Source organism: Squalius cephalus, assembly GCF_949319135.1.
Source record: "Squalius cephalus genome assembly, chromosome: 7".
NCBI classification, from domain to species: domain Eukaryota; kingdom Metazoa; phylum Chordata; class Actinopteri; order Cypriniformes; family Leuciscidae; genus Squalius; species Squalius cephalus.
Window position 1 is genome coordinate 10,536,301 of NC_137128.1, and position 21,273 is coordinate 10,557,573.

At 38.8% G+C, this 21,273-nt stretch overlaps 1 protein-coding gene across 2 annotated transcripts; it reads left to right on the top strand.

Annotated features, from left to right (window-relative positions):
• The first annotated feature begins 51 nt into the window (after positions 1–51).
• On the top strand, positions 52–21,273 carry ripk1l (receptor (TNFRSF)-interacting serine-threonine kinase 1, like). Of its 2 annotated transcripts, none has more exons than XM_079875243.1 (10): positions 52–691; positions 1,261–1,417; positions 3,675–3,812; positions 5,676–5,907; positions 6,319–6,468; positions 10,178–10,254; positions 12,331–12,403; positions 14,464–15,024; positions 15,664–15,813; positions 18,748–21,273. In XM_079875243.1, exons 1-10 carry the CDS (start codon positions 534–536, stop codon positions 19,020–19,022), a joined length of 1,971 nt encoding a protein of 656 aa, XP_079731369.1. In that variant the 5' UTR covers positions 52–533; the 3' UTR covers positions 19,023–21,273. The 2 variants fall into 2 exon arrangements, with proteins under 2 accessions (XP_079731369.1, XP_079731370.1); XM_079875244.1 differs by having other exon boundaries at positions 15,664–15,808; positions 18,748–18,928.

A 21,273-nucleotide genomic window follows, 5' to 3' on the forward strand; every position in this document is an offset into this window, starting at 1 on the left:
TCACTAGAGTGGTCTCGTGATCTGCTTTTCTGCTGTTGATTATGTTTGTCTGCCTGAATTTTACTTTCACTTTGTAAACTAATATCCCGGAAGCAAAGGAAAAGAGAAGAGAATTGGCGTTATTTCACTCGGTGTGTTTTACTATCGTGTTTCTGGTCAGTGTTAAACGTGTTTTTTCGGTAGTTGGTGAAGTCTAATGGTTGAAGACAACAAAGGAACAGAGCAAAAGTTGCGTCGATCTGACTTGTATTGTTAACTAACTAATGGAAAAGTTTTGCCAAAGGGGAATGTACAGCGCAGAAAAAAGCAACATTTCGCGCAGTGACGTTTATTATTATTATTTTGTTTTTAATATTTTTCTCTGATCTACTTTTTTTCTGTGGCTTTTCATTTCAATTCTCACTTTTGAGCGTCGGGAAATAGCGATTTGTTAGACTTAATGTTCGCCACTTCCGCAATGCTCCAGACAGAGTTATAAAGTAGCCAATATTTCTGTTGTTCTATGGGAAGTGGTCTTTAAGAATAGAGGAACTATGGCTACAGCATCGAGCCTGAGTGTCATGAAGCCAACAGATCTGATCAAGAAAATGCCTCTGGATTATGGAGGTTTTGGGGAGGTTTACCTGTGTTACCACAAAACACTAGGCCAGGTGGTGTTAAAGACAGTCTACACTGGACCGCCACGCAACGGGTGAGTAACAGCCATGTCTGAGCATGGACTCGATTCTTAATGCTTTGCTGACTTTAATAAATTCAATTTAAAGGCTTAGTTTGAAAATGAAAATTAAAACCATCCCATAATTTACTAATGTATGCCATTGTCATATACTCCTAGAATGGCTTAAAGGGATAGTTCACCCAAAAATGAAAATTCTCTCATAGTTTACTCACCCTCAAGTTGTTCCAAACCTGTGTGAGTTCCTTTGTTCTGCTGAACACAGAAGAAGAGATTATGAAGAATGTTTGTAACCAAACAGATCTACAATGGACATTGCAGATCACTACATCGACTTCCATAGTAGGAAAAAAAAAATACTATGGTAGTCAATGGTGCCCGAGATCTGTTTGGTTACAAACATTCTTCCAAATATCTTCCTTTGAGTTCAGCAGAACAAAGAAACTCACACAGGTTTTGAACAGCTTGAGGGTGAGTAAGCGATGATAGAATTTTCATTTTTGGGTGAACTTTCAATTTAAGGGTGAGTAAATTAAGGGATAATTTTTTGTGTGAACTAACTCACTTTAATATGACTGTGTCAGGCGGCAGAAGCAGTCTCTGCTGGATGAAGGCAGTCTGATGAGCAGACTAAACCATCAGCGAGTGGTCAAGCTGCTGGGTGTTATTCTGGAAGATGGAGACTATTCTTTAGTAATGGAGCTCATTCCCAATGGAAACCTGCTCAGCATGCTGGAGACGGTGAGACTTGCAGACTCTGCTGTTGCACTTTTACGCTAAAATGTACATCAAGTTTAGCGTTTTTATTCGAATGGGACCAGTGTGACATTGAGTGTCCAAAGACAGTCTGAATGTACTTGTAATTTTACAATGAAATGGACGCTCAACATCTGTAAAGTTATTGGTACTTTGATATAAAATGCAGCATCAGTTAATGTTCCTTTAACTTGCAAAATGAACATTATTACTATCTGAGTTGAATTCTTTAAAGTCGCATGAAAGTTGCGCTAGTGTCTTCTTCCCTGACTAGGGTTGCAACATTCCTGGAATTTCCAAAGTTGGAAACTTTCTGGAATTAACGGGAATGTATATGTGTGTGTGTGTGTGTGTATATATACAAATACAATTATGCTTTTTTTTTTTTGTTCAATTAAACAATCGATTAAAGTTCTACTCACAAAACATCATTTTTAAAATTTGTATTAGTTTGCATGCATAACTGCTTATGACCAAACAAAATGTTTATATTTATGTTTGTTTAAATGATCCCAAATTTCCAATTGAGGATATGTGTGTGACGTCACCGTCGGCCGGAGCGACTGCGGTTACACACACTGAGTGGCAGCGTTTGTTTTCAGCGTGAAAAACACACAAAACACATCTAAAACAGGAAAGAGCTTTGAGATTGACTGTACAACTAGATTTGACAAGAAATCTGAGTATACACCTCACAACAGAGAAATAAATTAATCGCTCCAATTCATAGAAACAACTGGAGAGCGAAGGGTGGATTTGCAGTTTTGTGTCAATATGCTGAATTTAGGGGTAAAATCATACCCTATACATATTGTATTGACAACTCGTCAATTAAATAATTACCTTTTGTATATTCTGCATGATTGAATGTTTTTAAATAAACATTGACAAAAAAACTCCACAAGTTTTAGGGCTGGACGATATGATGATATAACATTGATATGAGGGATCACATAGATTTAGACCTATATTGTATTTATATAAAGCGTTCACAGGCAAATTTGCTTTATGTATTTCCCCGGCGTGGCACATATAAATGTTAGGAAACACGAGCCCTGTCGCAGTTTCCCCTATTAACTCCAGTCATGCAGCAGCTCTTCTGCCACTCATTCCGGCTGAGGGAGTGTGTTCCCGCGGGAAAGTGACGTCAATGCATACCCTCTATTAATTCCCATAAATTCCCATTAAGTTTCCAACTTGGACTATTTCCAAAATTCCCCAGCTCAACTTCCCATTCCCTAACTGTGACATATATCCAGGGTGGGATTTGCTTCCCCTCCTCTGCTCTAAATATCCCTGCCTCATTCCCCTGAATTATTTTTAGCCTCGGTTGGGATAACATTCATCCCATACATTGAACATTCTTTGAAGTTTATAAATAAGTGTGTTGGCACACCTGGCACGAGTGGCGCTATGCATTGTTCTAAAATCAGGTTCATTCTGGCATGTTAAATTAGCGTTCGATGAACGCGCTGGGATTTTTTCTCATAAAAAACTTGGTGTAAATGTGCCTCAGTCACGATAAGAATTATATCTATTAATTATGTAATCCATATGAAAGCAACGAGAGGTACAGTGCTTCGATGAGGAAAGGAAAAGGCATAAGAGGGGAAATTTCACTACACTTGATGAATTAAAGTGTAAAAATGGATTCAAATTTTACTTTTTCAAAAATGTTCCGGTTTTTTTTCATTAAAGTTCATAATTATTCTATAAATGTTACTTTAACAGCTGCATGAAATACCCACACTGTGGTTCGTGATTTTATTTTCAAAACTTTTGCTTTTTTCACAAATCTGAAAAAGTTTAGCATTTTTCCCTGCGTATATCCGTGTAAAAGCTTCTTAAACTAGAACAAAAGTAGGCCTCGTCATCAGGGAAGAGAAGAGATGCTGCGAGAGAGGAAGCGGAAGTTATTACGAGGCACATGGATAAACAAAAAAATAATGATGTGCACGGATAAATCATTTATAATAAATACTGCAATATTTCATAAAAAAAAGAAAAGGGATTTGTCCATTTTTGATTTCATCGTGACTGTTTCTGTCCTCGTATTTTAGTCGAGTCAAATATTGTTTGCTTCATTACCTGATTTGCATAATTCCTTTAGTTTACTGGGCAATTAGGAAACCAAAGACAGTGCATGAAAATAAACAGTTCATCAGTTAATGCAGTTCATTTGAAGTTTTCCTCAGTTTTGAAGTGGTGCACTTAATAATTTCCTCATATTTTTATGTTCCAGGTGACGGTTCCAATATCTGTGAAAGGAAGGATCATTCTGGAAATCTTGGAGGGAATGGTTTATCTCATGGAGAACCAAGTTATTCACAAAGATCTAAAACCCGAGAACATCCTGGTGGACAAGCATTTCCATATAAAAGTATAAAACTTCTCTCTTAATTCCCCAATGAACACCCTTTTGTAAAAAAAAAAAGTTTTGCAATAGTTAAATATTTAGACCTGTTTCATATTAAGGCAAGACACTACAGGCACATTTTTTTTCTTCTTCTTCTTCTTCATGCACTGGTCAATTTTGCATCTTAAATGTTGGTTTAATCATTCTGAAATTACTGAGCCAAAGGCTGAATCCGAAATCGCCCTATACCCTCAAGTAGGGCGTTATTTGAGGGGACAGCCATTTGAATTGATGTCCGAAACCAAAGTGAACGTTATTGAGTGCACTTATTCAATCCCAATTATTATTCAATTATTATACAGTCGATGTACGCTCAACGGCTGTGCGTTTTCACTCACTCGTTTTCATTCACTCCTTCAAGTGGACTAACGTAGGGAATAGTAAATGAGGGTTTAGGGGGCGATTTCGGATTCAGCCAAAGTCTGTCACCAAAATGGTTCGGTATAATGATCTCTCAGAATGTATTACATTTTTCAAAAGAAATTTGAGATTTGCTCTGCAAGTCCGTCTGGCCAAGAGCCCATTCAAGCCCATTTCCAATTTTTCCACATCGAGGCAACAATCACAAACGTTGAGGCGGGCTTTACACGATGATAGCGCAGCGACGCTGAAGCAGATTTTGTACATAACAAAGATGGCTGCCGCCGTGGAACATCTGGAACATCACTCGTTCGAATCAGCTATCGCGTCTGTTTTAAGCGATTTGAAAGTTTCCTTTTTGTTAAAAATCGAGCTAAAAACAGACGTCGCTCAGCATTTGTCATCTCCTTCATCGCTCTGATTGGTTTTAGGTCTATCCAATTGCGCCCAGAGGCATTTGAGCGACATCTGTTGGTGACGCCCCTTTGGAAATGGGCTGTGAATGAACCTTCTCCAGACCCACTCTTAGTTACAACTGTCAACCAGGCTAGCAACTTCCATTTTTATTATAGATATTTTACACTGATTTCCCAAGAAGTGACTGTTTTGTTCTCGTAAAGTCCCCCGTGGTGAAAATCCAGCTTTTAATGTTGTTTATATGTTTATGTGGTGTTTTTTAATATTCTTTAAGACAAACCATGTGTAAATTCATAAGTCAACTCCATTACTGAGTATTTTCTCCTTAAAACTGCAGTGAACCAAAGACAGTCTCAAAAACACGCTTTGAAATCGCTGGTGTTTCTGATGTCACAAACGACCTTGTAACCAATCAGATCAACGTGTGATCGTCAACGAGTGGATCTCTGAGCTGAGTGAGTGAGTGGAGGCGGGGCACATTTGCATATTCATAGAACCGTGTATACTAAATGAAGCAGGGGTGTAGAGTTACATTCAAGCTATTTTAAAGCATGAATAACTTTTTTTCAAGGAAAAAAAAACGTCAGGAACTATAGCGTGATATCAGGTCTCGCGATGTAACGAATTGCTTTATGGCACTGCACAGATACATTTATATGCTAGCCTCTGTGTATCATACATACCTCAGTGGACATGGCTCTGTGCGTTCGCCGGCTTCTGTGAAAACAAATGCACATGACCAGAGGGAGAAGATGGGAGGGGGGAGAGTCGCCAACGAGTTTTTACGACAGTGTTGTCAAATATCTATTCCGAAGCTGTAGGGGGAGCTCTATAGAGAAACCTGCGAGAAAACAGCGAAGAAATTGCCAAAACTGCATAGCGCCGCTTTAAGGGATAAAATGATTGACTACAGGGGGACTTTAAACACATAGGACTTTAGGACTTTATTCACAAATATTTTATGCGATAATCCAATTTGATTTGACTTTTACCCAAAAACAGGAGAAATTTCATGCATCCTCTGCACTGGTTCTGTTTGTTTTGCATCAGATTGCAGATCTCGGTCTGGCCACATCTGAGGCGTGGAGCAAGCTGACAAAAGAGGAATCTCGCAGACAAAGTCGTCTGGGAAAGAAGTCGTGTTTGCGCGGCGCTGGCACGCTGTGTTATATGGCCCCGGAGCACCTCGGGAGCATCCACACCCGCTCCACCGAAAAATCTGACGTCTACAGTTTTGCCATTGTAGTTTGGGTCATCCTCACGGGCCATGAGCCGTATGAAAGTGAGTCTCGTTTCAGAAACACTTCCTTCTGTGGAAGGACAATGTTAACATGGCTCTTTTATATATGCAAGAGTCTTTTTCAGGGTAGGAAAAGGTCTTAATAAAATAAAATTACAAATGAATTTTCATTATTGCTGTCAGTTTAAACAGCACAGTTCCTTATTCTCAATGGGAAAAAAGGGGGTCCCTGATATAACACTTAGAAAAAAATTCTATTAACCTCATGTAGATTTATTTGAACCAAAACAACCATGATATAGTTTAACATGACCATTTCCTTCAATAAAGTAGTCATTTTTTGCCATTGTGCTTTTAAGGCTTTGTAAATGCATGGAAACCCTCTTTAATATTTGCCCTATAACAAGCTCAAGACCAGTATTTAACCAGAAAGTGTTTTTTCTGTTACTTCAGATGCCAGAAGTGAGGATCACATCTGCCACTGTGTGTGTCAGGGGCAACGGCCCGATGAAGCACTAATCCCAAGTGACACACCTCAAGAGATCATAGACCTCATGAAGACATGCTGGAATAAGGAGTGTAAAGACCGCCCCACATTTAAAGGTAGAAGCACTGAAGGTTTATCCTCAAATTAATGTTTTGTCACACGTGCCAATCCGAGTGAATTGAGAATATTTACCAACCACAAATCTTCCTCACCAGACAAGTTTTGCATTACTTCTGTCAATTTAGCACATTCATTTACAATCTTAAAAATAGAGGTATTGGCATCAATGGTTCCAATAACCTTAAACATATATGGAACCTTTCCATTACATTAAAGTTCCTCAATTGTGGAAAGCGGTTCTTTAGATTATTCAAATGTGATCAGTTCCCTGGGGAGCCAAAAGGATCTATAATGCCCTTTTTTTAAAGTATCGATTTTGTTTTTGGACTCTACTAGAACAGGTTCCATTTTGAACTGGAAAGCCAATAATCATTAGCAGATGGCAGTTCATGGCGTCACACACGAAGCGTCTGTGAGAATAAAAGGGCGTTGAGTTACACGTCATCAACTTTTTTGTCTTCAGGAGCCACGTGTAAGATAAGAGCCTGTTGTAGCGTTCAACTCATGAGGGAGCTGGGTGCGCTCATTACGTTGCATTCGCAGTGAGAAGCTCTGTTCTTACTTGATTTTCTCTAGCGTTTGCACTGAGTGCGTATGGCTCTCGAAGGAGTTAAAGGCACTCATGCCGATGCATTCGCAGTAAGAGGCTCTGTTATTGCTTGATTCTTTCTAGAAAGATAAGAATCTAGCACTTTTACTGAGCATGTTTGGCTCTTTAGGGAGCATTCATTGTGGTGTGTTCGTGTTGGGAAGCTGCACCCATGCTTGACTCATGGTTTTGTTCCTGCGGTTGCCAAGGCAGAAGGGTGGGATAAGTCACTGGGAATGTAGGGAGGAGCCTAAAGGGAGTTTTCTCTTTTTGGGCTTCTCCTGCTTTGGTGTTTTCATGTCGGTTCAGGAAGAAGATCTGTGGTCGCTTCCGACCTGAATGATTAATGTTACGTTTCTAATTCTGAGGAATGAGATGCAGAGAGAATTGAGTCATGTGTTATTAATAATCCGCCTCCTCTGGTGCCCCGTATACACGTTTGTGAGCCTTTTATTCCTTCTATATCTCCACATCAAGGTGTCAACATATTGGAGGAATTCAAGCTTGTATAGTCTCTCCCATGCATTCGAATTATTCGCATGTGAAGAGACTGTGTGAGCATAGATATGTGAGAATACCCCCAGTTGAAGAGAAGCTTGCTAGCTATCTCTCCCCTGGTGCTGTATCCTCTTAGAAGGCTTAGAAATTGTTTGTCCTCTGCTTTGATCTCACACTCTGACCTCTTCAGTCTGCCGATGGTGCAGACGTAGAGAAGTTTATATAGCTGTTTATATGGAGTCTAAGACAACATTTGCACTGGATTAGTATTATCCGGGGACCTTGTGTGATTTAGAAATTACCGCATTCGCACGGGATAAGCGAAGCCTGTGATTTTACTCGAATTTACTGACTTATCTCCCGGATATGATGTCAATAGGCAATTGCTTGTCGTTATTATAGGTGTAGCTGTATGATATATCATAAACAGAATGATGTTCTTTACCGCATGCTGCTATACATGTCATCCATCTCCATCTAATCATTCTTTTTGTTTTCACTCTTCTGATGATTTTCAGATTTCTCTTTCTGTAAATTGTATAGTTGTATGGTGAGGGTATAATGATATGACCCAGCACCCAAAATACTATCAAAACAGCCCAATGCAGCCTCCATTCTTCGTGAAAGATTGATAAAAAGGCGCACAGGAAACAAGAACCATGAAAAAATTATATGCAACCCAGCCAAATCACAGAAATGCCGATTCGCAAGGGACTAATATTATCACAGGACCTCGGTGTTCAGAGAAATATGGTAGGTCATCTGTGGGGGAATTTTTACTTTACAAATTACAGACATGGCCGATTCGCACGGGATTAAGATCACAGACAACCTCCCCAATTATTGCAAATTACTAGAGGTCACCAGGTAATACTAATCCAGTGCAAATAGGGTTTAAGACAGCAGCTTTCAGGAGATATATCCATCTCTGGGGGTCCGTGAGGGCTGATGAAGAGTGAATGGAGTTATGTAGGGCAGTATAGATTCACTCTACTTTGTTTACCTCCCTCCCAAACTACTGTTGGGTTCTGAAGTAGGGATGTATGTTCCCCTTTGGATGGGTGCTTTGATGGGTGTTCTACTATAGCCCTGGTTCGACAATGCTAATGAGTATAGGAAGTTCACCAATGGGGTGTTCCTCCTTATTATCTGTTGCTTACTGTGGTTCAGCACTAAAGATTAAGCACTAGCTATTGCGGATCCTTGACTCAAGGCAGGGTATGGGCTGCCCTCCCCCAGTTACATTGGGGTCTTTATGTAGGTCCTTGGCTTCCATGTGGCTTCCTTAGCATTTAGAGCATTGATAATGAAAGTTATTGGGCAAACTGCATTATGTCCTGCTCTCGTTTGCCTGGTGTAACAGCCAGGACTTCCCTTGCTGTAGAACATAGAAGCTTGTGGATCTTTCCTAGTATATTGGCTTAGGTAGTAACACCACTATAGTCACATGGGGTTGACATGCTTTTGACTCCGGCTGGGTATTTCGTAGAGCATATTTATTCTTTGCCCACTATGTTTATGCATATTCACAGCCTTGTGAGGCAGCCATTCCCTCAGCATGGCATAGTGGGTTTTACTTCCCCATAGCATCAATACCAAATGCAGACTCTCGGACTTTACTGTCATCAATGCCGTCTGCCAATGATTATTGGCTTTTGTTTACACACTGGTGGCGTTCCCCATAGTGTCAATACCAGATGTAGTGTCTTGTTTACCTTCTCAGGCAACTGGGTTGCATACGTAACCCAAGCTGTTTTCATGCTTGAATGTTCAGAAACACATTATTTTTCACAAATTTGACATTGCAGGACCTCTCTTTCCAGTCTGTCAGTAATGCTCTGTTTAGTTCCTGTCTCCATGAAGTCCCTTCTTCCGAAAAAGCGCAATGTGCTCTGATTGGTCAACCACTTCCAGCATGTCCCGCCCCTTACCAAAAATGCAAGTTTCAACACGCTACACTACTAACTAACTCAACCAGGCTCCGACTCTTTATTTTGCATATGCCTTGGGCGGGAATTATTTAAATGAGGAATATTGTGATGTCTTCGTTCCCGGAAGAAATATCAAGACTACAATGGGGGTGTTTTAGGGAGTTCAGAAACAAACAGCAATATTACAATTAGAATGTTGAACATGTATAAAAGCAAAATAGGTCTTCATCAAGAGTGTAGCACGATTTGTGAATGGAACAGGATGCAGATTAACTCGTTTTAACTTGATACGGCATCCTTAAAAAACGCAGCACTCACTTAGGGAATGGTCATTTAGAGGGGTTTAGCAAATTCTGATACGTGGGATTAATTGCTATGGAATAAATAGCGTAGCATATAATTCATTTGATTTAAAATTTTTAATTGATTGACAGTTTTGGTTTATTTGTGACAAACAGCACAGCTCATCATGTGCAGTAACTATTGTGTGCCTCTCTCCTCTGCTTCATCTGTCCTGGAAAACAAGTTTTATTTGCTTGCCAAAGCCGGTTTGTAGTTGACTGTTCATTTTGGGCCTGGATTACATCGGAATCCTTTTGTATCCAAAAACCAGTTCAGTTCAGTTTAGTAGTTGTAATCTACTGAACTGATTATCAGTTTGTTTGTTTGTTTTATTTATTTTTACAGATAGCTATGAGAGCTTTTTACCATTTTACCAAGAAAAGCTGGAACCAAATGTAAAAGCGGATTTGGAAAGTCTGATGGTAAGTTTTTGTTGTTGCTGTTTTGTCAGGTGAATCTGTCAGTGTTGGAATGTCCAAAGAAATGTACTCATTTATTATTTTAAAGGTTGCTAGCCCTAAGTATAATAAATACTTAAATATATTTACACTTCAAAATTATAAAACATTTTAATAGTATATTATTATTTTCTATCCTGTGCAAGATTTGTTTTATGATCGTTATGTGATGGTGGTGGAAAAATATGGAAAATATATTTCAATGCTTGTGTATTTTCTCTCAAAACTTTTGCGTTCCCCCGAGAAACTTTGCTTTTGCTCACAAAGAACTCAACGTAGAAGCATTAAAGGGATAGTTCACCCAAAAATGAAAATTATCCCATGATTTACTCACCCTCAAGCCATCCTAGGTGTATACTGTATGACTTTCTTCTTTCAGACGAATACTATTAGTTATATTTAAAAATATCCTGGCTCATCCAAAGCTTTACAATGGCAGTGAATGGGTGTTGATATTTTGAAGCCCAAAAAAGTGCATCCATCCATGATAAAAGTGCTCCACGGCTCCGGGGGTTAATAAAGGCCTTCTGAAGTGAAGCGATGCGTCTGTGTAAGAAAAATATCCATATCTAAAATTTTTTAACCTAAAATAACTAGCTTCCGGCAGACGGCCGTACGCATCGATTTACGGCGAAAGAGGAACACTTGAACGACGCATGACGTAATGACGAACGCGGAAGCGCAGAGGATAGAGCAAAACAAAACACCGATCGAAATTATAAGAATACAATAAGCTCATTTTAAGCAATTCATCTTTTCATAGAAGCCATATTTATATTTAACCTAGACATTATTTTGTTTTTGGTTTTTGTACAAATACAATACTCTCTGATGCAAGACTATGTCTACAAAGTCTATTAATTTTAAACTTTTTTTAATTTTTTGGTACACTGACAAAACTGTCATATGATATATATGATAAAACATGTTGATGATTAAATCAGAATCGATTTTTTTTATTTATTTTTTTATTTACAGAGTTTCCCGCTGTTAATACATACTAACCATTCTTCTAAATTGCTTCTTTTCCTTGTTTTAAAGAGCAGACTTTATATTTATCTATTCCGGGTGCTAATTTAGGAAACGACGAGCACATAAAGCTTTGTGCCGTGCAGCTTATATTTATCAAGCAGTAAAAACGCCAACACAAGCAGTGGATGAGAGTCCGAAGCAAGGGCTGATGGGACGATGTTGTCCTGCTCCACTTCACAGACGCACAGACGAGTGGAAGGAGCATTTGTTGCAAACTTCTTTCAATGGAAAGTAGCTAAAGCCTACTCGAAAAGTTGCTAGATGGTGTCATACACTAATTAGCATATTAAAATGTAATTGCGTAGTATTTGCATTAAAGACATGTTAACCAGCTCTTCCTTCCAAACTGTTAATCTGCACTAAAATCCTGATTAATCCTGTTGTCTGATTAAAATCTCCATACACATAAGATAAAGAGAATGGCTGTGTTCAGGGTAGAAGCAACAGATTATCTATTTTAACTGTATGCACTGCTCCTCTCTCTTAACAGAGTAGACACAGAGAGACAAAGTCGCTCAGTTGGCAACACTTGACGGTCATTTATGACACTTCATTCAACAACAACAATAGCTCGTTCTGTGCGTTATACGTTGTTACGCCATTTCTACTTCATTGCCCATGTGTAGTACTTTCCTGTACTACGTGTTTACATGTCCTCTTGTTCTGATTGGAAAAGGTTTAAACGACCCTTTATAAATGAATTTTTTATAGATTTGGCCAATTCATTCCAATTGACATGGTTAAAAAAAAAATTATTCCGATTACAACTGGATTATTAGGGTCCGTGTAAACACAGCTATTGAAAAGAACAGACTCCGTATGATTCAGCTGTGAGTTGGTCGTTACCAGACCATATTTCTTGCATTCTTCTTGAACTCATGTTGTGCATGTTTTGAAACCAGTCACATAATAATGACTGCATTTGTGGTAGAGATGCAGTCAGGAAGTGAAACATAGGACAGTCGTGCTAGTATTATTTATTTCATTACATTGCTTTGTTTTGCACAGAGATTGTATCAGGGCCCTGAGGAGCTTGTAGAAAAAATGAAATCCCTCACAACAGACTCACTCACTCCTGAAGGTAAGCAAATGTATTCATAAAATGATATCAATAGCTGTATTTGTATCAATGATACTGACCTTCATTCATAAAAAGATGCCATAAAACAAGTAATTAAAATATACTGTCTTTATGTTGTCTTAAAAATGATTACTTTATAAAATATCTAAACTAATATAAACCTATAAAAATATAAATGTTTTTAATTGCAATTAATCACGATAAATATATATATAGGCCTAAGCAGCAGTTTTCTGTAATTTAATGCCAAGGTAATGCATCATCACAGTCTTTTAAACTGTTCCATTACTGAACGTAATAATGAAATGTGGTTTATACACTCTGATTATTATTATTTTTTTATTAATCATAACTAACATTTATTTTCCTCGCAAGAATAACATTTATATGCTTTTGAAACCTAAATGTTTCCAAACACTTTGGTAAAAGTCAGTCAGTGTGTGTCTGAATCAACTCCAAATATAACAAAAGGGGAAATTAAACTAAATTTATAAACTCATGATTTTGAGTAACAAAGTAAAGCTTCTACCTAGTAACAGAAGGGTTTGCTGAATTATGCATATGAAGAACCAATAATATTGGAGAAAAATTATTTAATGAACCCTGTCCCCTTTGCCATGCTCCTATTCTATAAAACTGTTGTACTCTTTTTGCTGGTGGGATTCTCTAACTTGTCTGAGATCCTCCGGCCGTGATTAAAGCATATTCTAAGGCATTGTCTGGAGTCTGTCTAGTTAATGCAGCGCAGCAGGTCATAGGACTCTAGAGATCTTATTCCCGAGTACTAGTGTAAAAAGGGACAAGACGTCGTCCGACTCGAAGCCAGTTGTCGACTGTAGACGCAGTGCTAGAGTATAAATATTATTAAGTGTCGACTGGAGACGTATTTATATTACATGGTTCATGTGCCACAATTCCGTGTCTCAGATTGGATCTGACCCACGGACGTATAAGCAGGAAAAAAGCTAATGGATTCCGATATTCTCAGATTGTTTTTAGATCTCATTCATATGTGGAAATAAATCTGATATGAATTGGATTCGTGCAAAAATCGGCGGCGATTGACGTCAACTTAGTTGGACACCAACCGTGATCACATGACTCTTTTCAATTTGTCCATTGCAAATCATGCCGTTTTTACTTCCTTTTTCGCCTAAGCTTTTTTGGGTCAGTACGTCTACCTTGGGTTGTATCGGCAAGTGAATAATATGAATGCAGATACTGAATGGGATATGGGTCACTTTTAAAAGCAGGTCGTAAAAACGGATATAGCCAACATATCGGAATTGGGGATCAAGACCTTGGGCCCTATTTTAAGGATCTAAGCGCACGGCGTAAGTGCACTTAGGGCGTGTCCAAATCCACTTTTGCTAGTTTAACGACGGGAAAAATGGTCGGCGCGTCCGGCGCATGGTCTAAAAGGGTTGTCCCTAATGGGTGTGTTTTGGGCGTAACGTGCAATAAACCAATCAGAGTCTCATCTCCCATTCCCTTTAAAAGCCAGTTGCGCTCGCGGCATGGCGGATTTGCTATTTACATGACGGAATTTGCAAGCAGAAAGACTGAACGTGTCTCCAGAGAGGAAACAGATCTGTTCGTGCGTGAGGTTAAAGCGCAAGCAGACCATCTACAGGACAAGGTGTCATACGTTGTAAACCAGCCTATAGGCGCACATTACTAACGCGCCACTTTAGACCTGGTTTTTGTTGGTCAATGGTGGAATATTTTTCAGTTGCTTCAAAGTAGCAACAGGCCAAAAATGTGCCTGAACACACCTCATTTTCAGACCAGCCGCCCATGGGCGCAAATACATTTGCTATTTAAACAATGTGTTGCAGAACGTGAAAATGATAACTGCGTCGGGCTGAAACTAGCAAAAAACACTTGCATCGCGCCTGGTGACGCATTGCGCCGTGTGTATGATCGGGCCCTTAAGTGTAAATGCGGCTAAGAGTGACAACACTGACTGAATTTGATTAATTTGATTATTTGCAACAATGTTCATTGTACGTGAGGCACATCAGATGCTCATATATGCAACGTTTCTTGTGTTTCCGCAGACCCTTCGCCATCTTCCAGAGACTCTCCAGCACCCTTGAGGAGCTCAGATATCGGGCCGGTGGAGGCCAGCATCGAAGACCTCAGCTTCAAGACGGCTGAAGAGTCTCTGGAGGTCGACGCAGCTCCTCCCATCTCTCCACATCTGGAGCTGAAACTGGCGCAAGAGTACAACTATCACAAATATGGTAGTCGAATAGTTGATCAGCCAGACTTGGCATCGCACAGCGTCTATAATCTGCTCCCACAGCAACCGGCCAATAGCAGGTGGCCCGGAGATGTGTCTTCTCAGATGTCTTCTGTGAAACCCACCACTTACCCAACCCCACAGGACAATCTCTATCTGAGACCGGCTGCTGCGAGTTCATTAGACGGTTCTCACAGGCAAGACTTGGCAAGTCACCTCTCGATGCCGTATTCTGAGGTGGACAGACTTAATCATCCAACATACAATCGTTTCAAGTCCTGCCCAGATAGTGGATCTGCAGCAGAGTCTCTCATATCAGATTCAAACCCTGGCCAGCGTTTGAACTCACAATTCATATGTCCTCCGTCTGACTCGGGTACAGTTAACAGTGAACAGTGAACAGCTCATACCTGCAAACTCGGCAGCTTGCGGTGAAATTCACCGTTCTGACATTAAAACGGGTCATTTGTGTGATTCGTGCAAATCAAAGTTATTTTAGCATTAGTGATATAATATTATTGATTTTGTTAATAATTATTTTATATTTTTTGTTTTCACTTTAATTTTAGTTCAAGTTTTAGTAATTTTAATAAAAGGAAAAGTCTGTCTTCATAAAAGTTTTGATTGCATTTTCTTTTTATCTTACATCCATATGATGCCTAATAAAGTAGAGTTTATAAGCCCAGCGCTGCTTTTTTTAACAGGGGTAATCGCTTTATTTATGCTTGTCCATAAACGCCATCTACTGTCAGAGAGTGAATTTTCATTTTTGAAAATTGCCGTTTTTGTTCAGACCAGTTATATGTAACATACATAACCATTTATTTGGTTGAAATCTGAGGTTTATCATTTTATTTTAATTATTAGAACTGTAATGTTGTTTTCATCATCACCTTTCCCGCTGGTTCTGAGTTTGCAGGCATGAGAAGCTACTGAGTTGTTTTTTCTTGGAATCGCGTGCCGTACTGGGATCGTACTTTTAACTTTTCTCCTTCTTTGTTTGCTTTTTCTTTAGGGTGGCCTGTGAACATCTCGAATGCCAAAGCAATTCAAATCGGGAATTGCAACACGATGAATTTGCGATTGACTGATAGCAGCCCATTCAGCTCATTATCCACTGGATCTGTCATTGGAACCAGATATAATGAGCTTCTATCGAAGTACGGTAAGACGTTCTCATGCTGCTTCATACCTAGTGAATGCTGTGGAAAGTTCAGGGTTACTTTTAAACAGTGATGGGAATAATGGCGTTATAAATAAACCGCGTTATCTTTTTCAGTAACGAGTAATCAAACGAATTACTGTTTCCCCCGTTACAACGCCGTTACCGTTACTGACAATAAAATGCAGCGTTACTATAATTGAGCTCACTGAAGCGGTTTTCATCCGAGTAGGCTCTCTCTCAGCCATAGGACCTGCAAAGTTTTTTCTCTGGTGTGTGTTAGTGTGTCTATGAGACGCCGGACTGGACAAAAGCGAAGCGAATGCCGAGAGTGCGCTCGACAGTGCGTGTCCGAGCTTTATATAGTATGTGTTTATAAATAAATTACACATTTCAGCATTAGAATAATCTCCGTAGCCTATTGGTATCATCTGCAACGTTTTAATTAGTCTACATGAGCCTCGTTTCCACCGAAATTACCTGGAACAATTTGTCCCAGGAACTTTTTTAACAGGAACTTTTTTTCCCCCAGACCTGTTGCTCTCCGCATTTCCACCGCGGTCTAAAGTACCGTGAAGATTAGGCAAATAGTCCGGTGATGACGTACGACTGCGCGCGACTTTACAGTTCCCACTGGATTTCATCCTCTGAATTTAAGCTTAATAAAGCCTGAACCTCGTCATCGGTCGTATTTTTTAAACTTCATTGTTGATTTGAATAGCAAACAACTGTTTCTGCACGCAACAGATGGTGGTTGCATAAAATGCTGTGTGGAGTCAACCAATCAAAATGCGGCATGAACTCAACCAGTCAGCATGTTCAGCGCCCAAGTCCCACCCCAGAAAGTTCCTGAACTTTGAAAAAGCACTACCTCACGACACGAGCAGGGACTTTCGGAGGGGGAAATATTTACCCTGAACTTCATTTAGACCCTGATTCGTGCGGTGTAAACACACCGAGTACCACCCCAAAGTTCCAAGTTCCTGGGGAAAGTTCCTGCGGTGGAAACACGGCTTATGGTTATAAAAATAAAATCTGATAATAACCTGCTGGGAACGTTCTGTGAATGTTCTGTTTAGGTTATTAAAATAAAACCTAAAAATAACAGGGAACATTCTCTTTAAGTTATAAAATAAAACCCCAATATAACCTGCAGGGTACGTTCCCAGAAAGCATCTTTGTTTGACACGTGTGGCAAACACGACTAGAATTTGGCTTAAATAACTTATGATGATGACGTTCTCTGTAGGTTGTAAAAATTAAACCCAAAAATATTATATTTTATTATTATTATTTATTTTTGGTACATTGTTCAGTATTATATTGAGAGCACTTCTTGTTAAACTGTTTACTGTGTGAGGAAGAAAATACTTCACGTAGGCTACAGTCTACCAGTCGTGAAGTTGTGTGACAGTTTATCATTTTAATTTGCACTACAAAGAGTGTATATTTTTTTGGTACATTTCTTAAGAAGCATACTTTATTTGTAGACTTATTTGTTGGCCAGTTGTGGTCTGTGCAATAAATATTAAAAGTTCTAAACCTATTGTGTTTTATTGTTCCACTAATGATAATATTTACAATAATATATTGAATTTAATAGGAGTCTCTCACATTGTCCCACTGCAACATTAAAATAGTGTAGATTAGTGTACAATGTTTTATAATAATAATTTATTCTATTTAGTGTCCATTTCATTCATTTAACATATTTAATATTGGGGGCATCCAAGTTATTTGATATATTTTAAATTATTTTTTAAAAGTAACGCAATAGTTACTTTCCCTGGTAATTAGTTACTTTTTTAATGATGTAACTCAGTTACTAACTCAGTTTCTATTTATGAGATGTAACTATAACTCATTTTTTTAATTAACATGCCCAACACTGCTTTTAAAACATATTCCACTACATATTCCACAATAACTGCTATAAAATGTAATCTGTAACATATTTCAGTAGATAGTTCCAGTCCTTGATTCTGATTGGTTGAGCCGAGTTCGAAGCCGTTGTGAATGACTCAACAAACACACACCTGTGTCCGCATTACATTAGTGTTACTGCGCAACTGCCCTTTGTGATGCTTTGTTGCTGCATGTGTTGCTTGGCAACCTCTTTGGAACTACATTGCGTGCCGGAGGAATAAATGTGTTATAACGTTATACTTTTTTGTTGCTGGTGTTTAGTTAATGAATAAAATAAATATCAAAATGAATAGTTTTTGAAGTAAACATTTTATAAAAGCAGTAAGCCCCTTGAAGCCGTGTTTTACAGAGGATTTAGAACAGCTAAGGGGCGTCCACTGTAAATCCACTGTTAAACACGGCTTTGCGGGGCTTACTGCTTTATTCTAAGGTAATAAAAACATAACGGTTCATTATGTAAGGTCTTTATACACCACTGAAAACATAGTTATGTATATGATATTGCATTTCTGTCAACAAATCCTCTTGAATATTACACAATGCAATTCAAGGACCTTGTTCGAACCCTGTAACAATTCTATTAATATTTTTATTATAACTTGTAATATTAAAATATAGTATTGTTATTATGATTATTAAACACTTTTAAATTTGAAGTACAGCAGTGTATTATTTCAATAGTAACATGTTTCTTTATTAATATAATAAAATACAGATATCTTTAGTAATTGTGGGGTTGGGGGTCAGGTCAGGTTTTTCTTCTTTTTTTCTAATTTACATGCCTGAATCCTATTGCTTCATATGTCTTTTGTTACAATTTTAATAAATGATTTTATTAAACTTTTGTGAATTCAATTAACTAGACATCCTTTTCGATGATTAAAACCATCATCAAAAACACATTCCAGAAAAATTGAAACGGAAAACACAGATTTTGGGAAACAAATAAAAGAGATAACTGTGCCACATCTGATGAATGTCTCTGTCATGTGATTGTGTTGTCGTGAACAGAGGACCAGACCGTCACCGAGGTTCACCTGGACCTTGTGCGGCAGAACGTCGGTGGAAACTGGAAGCAAGTGGCTCGTAAACTGGGTCTGCGCGAAATCGACGTGGACACCATCGAGCACGACTATGACCGCGACGGCCTGGCGGAGAAGGTGCACCAGATGCTGGAGCGCTGGAAGATGAAGGAGGGTCTGCTGGGCATCACCGTGGGTAAACTGTGCCGTGCGCTGGAAGGCTACATCAAATCCAACGCCCTCCTAAAGCTGCTGGAGTCCTGAAACACCACCGTAGTCATACGTTAGTGTCATGATCACGTGATCACGGGGTGAAACCGGCTGTCTGTAGTGTACAACTCTCTCCACCTTCATCTAAAGGTGAACCTTTACAAGGCTGGCAGAAAAACATCCATCACTGTTACACAGTGTATTTTGCACTGGATTGGACGCGTGTTGAACACTTCAGCATAATGATTGCAATTCTTTCTAATACTGTAAATGCATCATAGCATGTCTTGAGTAGGGATGGGCATGATTAATCAACGATCGATAATTGATCATTAAGAATTTCGTCGATCACGTTAATTTGTTATCGATTAAACTAATGCAGGTTGCGTTGCGTAGTGTGAGTCTTGAAGCAATGAAATGAATTTCACTGTGTGGCAGCAATTAAACATTTTACCACCCGGGGGCAGGGTTGGGGAGTGACGGAATACATGTAACGGCGTTATGTAATCAGGATACAAAAATCCAGTAACTATAATCCGTTATAGTTACGTCAAAAAACGATTTTTTCAAATACATTTTGAAAAAAGGGGGAATACTTTCAGGATTACAATGGTTTCATTTAAAACTAAATAAATAAGTATTTTGGCATAATAACACTATATTAAGCGCTGCTTGATTATACAGTAGTTCCTGGTTCTGTTGCCAGTAATGACTCACGTGTGCCACGCGCTGGTGCATGTGCAAATAACAGCTTTCTACAATCTCCTCAGACGCAGATTGAATCACTGCTGCTAGTAGAAACGACGCTGCCTGCGGGTAAAATCGCTTTTAATTCATGGAAATTCCGCTGCTATTTTGTAGAAATTAGGTATCTTTTTTAGTACCCAAAATGTCCTTTCTTAATCTTTTCTCGCATAACGGGATGTTCGCTGTCTAGGTAACGTAGGGGAACTCCCACTGCCAACGCCCCAAGTTCAGTCAGGCAAATTAAGAAAGATCACAGCTTTAGTCAACATGTAGGCCTATTTTAAAATAAACTAATATGTAGATTGTGTATAAATGTTAAATGTTGTGTTTTTATTTTTTAGTTAAAAAATAGTTAAAAATAAAACAAAATAATCTGTAATACCATACATTAGCCACTAGATGTCTGTATAGCCCTTTACATAAATATTCAGGCCTATGTGTATATTTTGCAAATATTGTACACTGCACCAAATTCTTAATGTTTTTTTTGTTTTTATTTTTATAATATTTCTTCTTGCTTGACTTTATTTATATACGTGACCTTGAAGTAATCCAAAAGTAATCAGTTACATTACTTTCATATTATAGTACTTGGATTACTTTACTGAATACTTTTTTTATGAAGTAATTTGTAACTGTAACGGAATACAGTTTTAAAGTAACCCTCCCAAGCCTGCCCGGGGGCAGTATTTGACTCCATACTCCGTTACCTGCAAGTTTCCGTTTTGATTTCAAAAGAAGAGTCATGAAGAGGTCACGGCGAAGTGTGGCGTGGGACCATTTTGATTTAAAAAACGACTTGGCTCACTGCAGACACTGCGATGCCATGTATAAGTACAACACGGCCACGACTCAAATGATGTACCACTTAAACAAAGTACATCCGACCCTGGTTAATGTCGTTGAATCCTGCTCTCACGGAGGACGAGGTTCCCCGGGCTGGCCAAGTTAGCGCGGAGGTACCTGTGCATCCCGGCAACGTCAGTCCCCTCAGAGCGGGTGTTTTCGGCGGCTGGACTGACGGTCACCAGGTTGCGTTTGCGCCTGGTGACCGTCAGTCATGTCAACATACTTATCTTTCTCAACAAAAATCAGTAGACTGGTGCAGAAGTTGTATGTTGTGAGTTACTAGTTATTTTTTATGAGGCTTTGTTAAGTAGCCTAATTTGTTAAGTAGCCTAATTAATTGTTAGGTAGGCTAATCTCTCTCACCCTCTTTCTCGACTCCGTGCCTTGGATAGTTTTAAATTACATTTTGACAAAACCTGTCAGCTCTAAGTATTATTATGTTTTTGGTTAAGTTATTGTTTAACAGGAATCTTTTTTTTAATTATTATTATTTTGGAACAAACAAGGGTCTCTGTTTGAGAACGCCGGCTCTGCACGTTTAGCCTAACCGAACGTCCAGTTTAACTGCCACAAGTTGATCATCTTCTAATAAAGATCTGTATTTTTGTATTTTCATTGCATTTTTAATTTATAAAAAATATAAATATAAAATATAAATATTAATGAATTTTAATATTAAAATATGTCGATCGTTAGTTCTAAATTTAAT

What these genes read in the sequence shown, in the direction of transcription:
- ripk1l (XM_079875243.1), top strand. Translation starts at nt 534, where the DNA reads ATGGCTACAGCATCGAGCCTGAGTGTCATGAAGCCAACAGATCTGATC. An exon ending in ACAAGCATTTCCATATAAAA is followed by an intron (nt 3,813 to 5,675) that starts GTATAAAACTTC and finishes GTTTTGCATCAG; the next exon opens with ATTGCAGATCTCGGTCTGGC. An exon ending in AGACTCACTCACTCCTGAAG is followed by an intron (nt 12,404 to 14,463) that starts GTAAGCAAATGT and finishes GTGTTTCCGCAG; the next exon opens with ACCCTTCGCCATCTTCCAGA.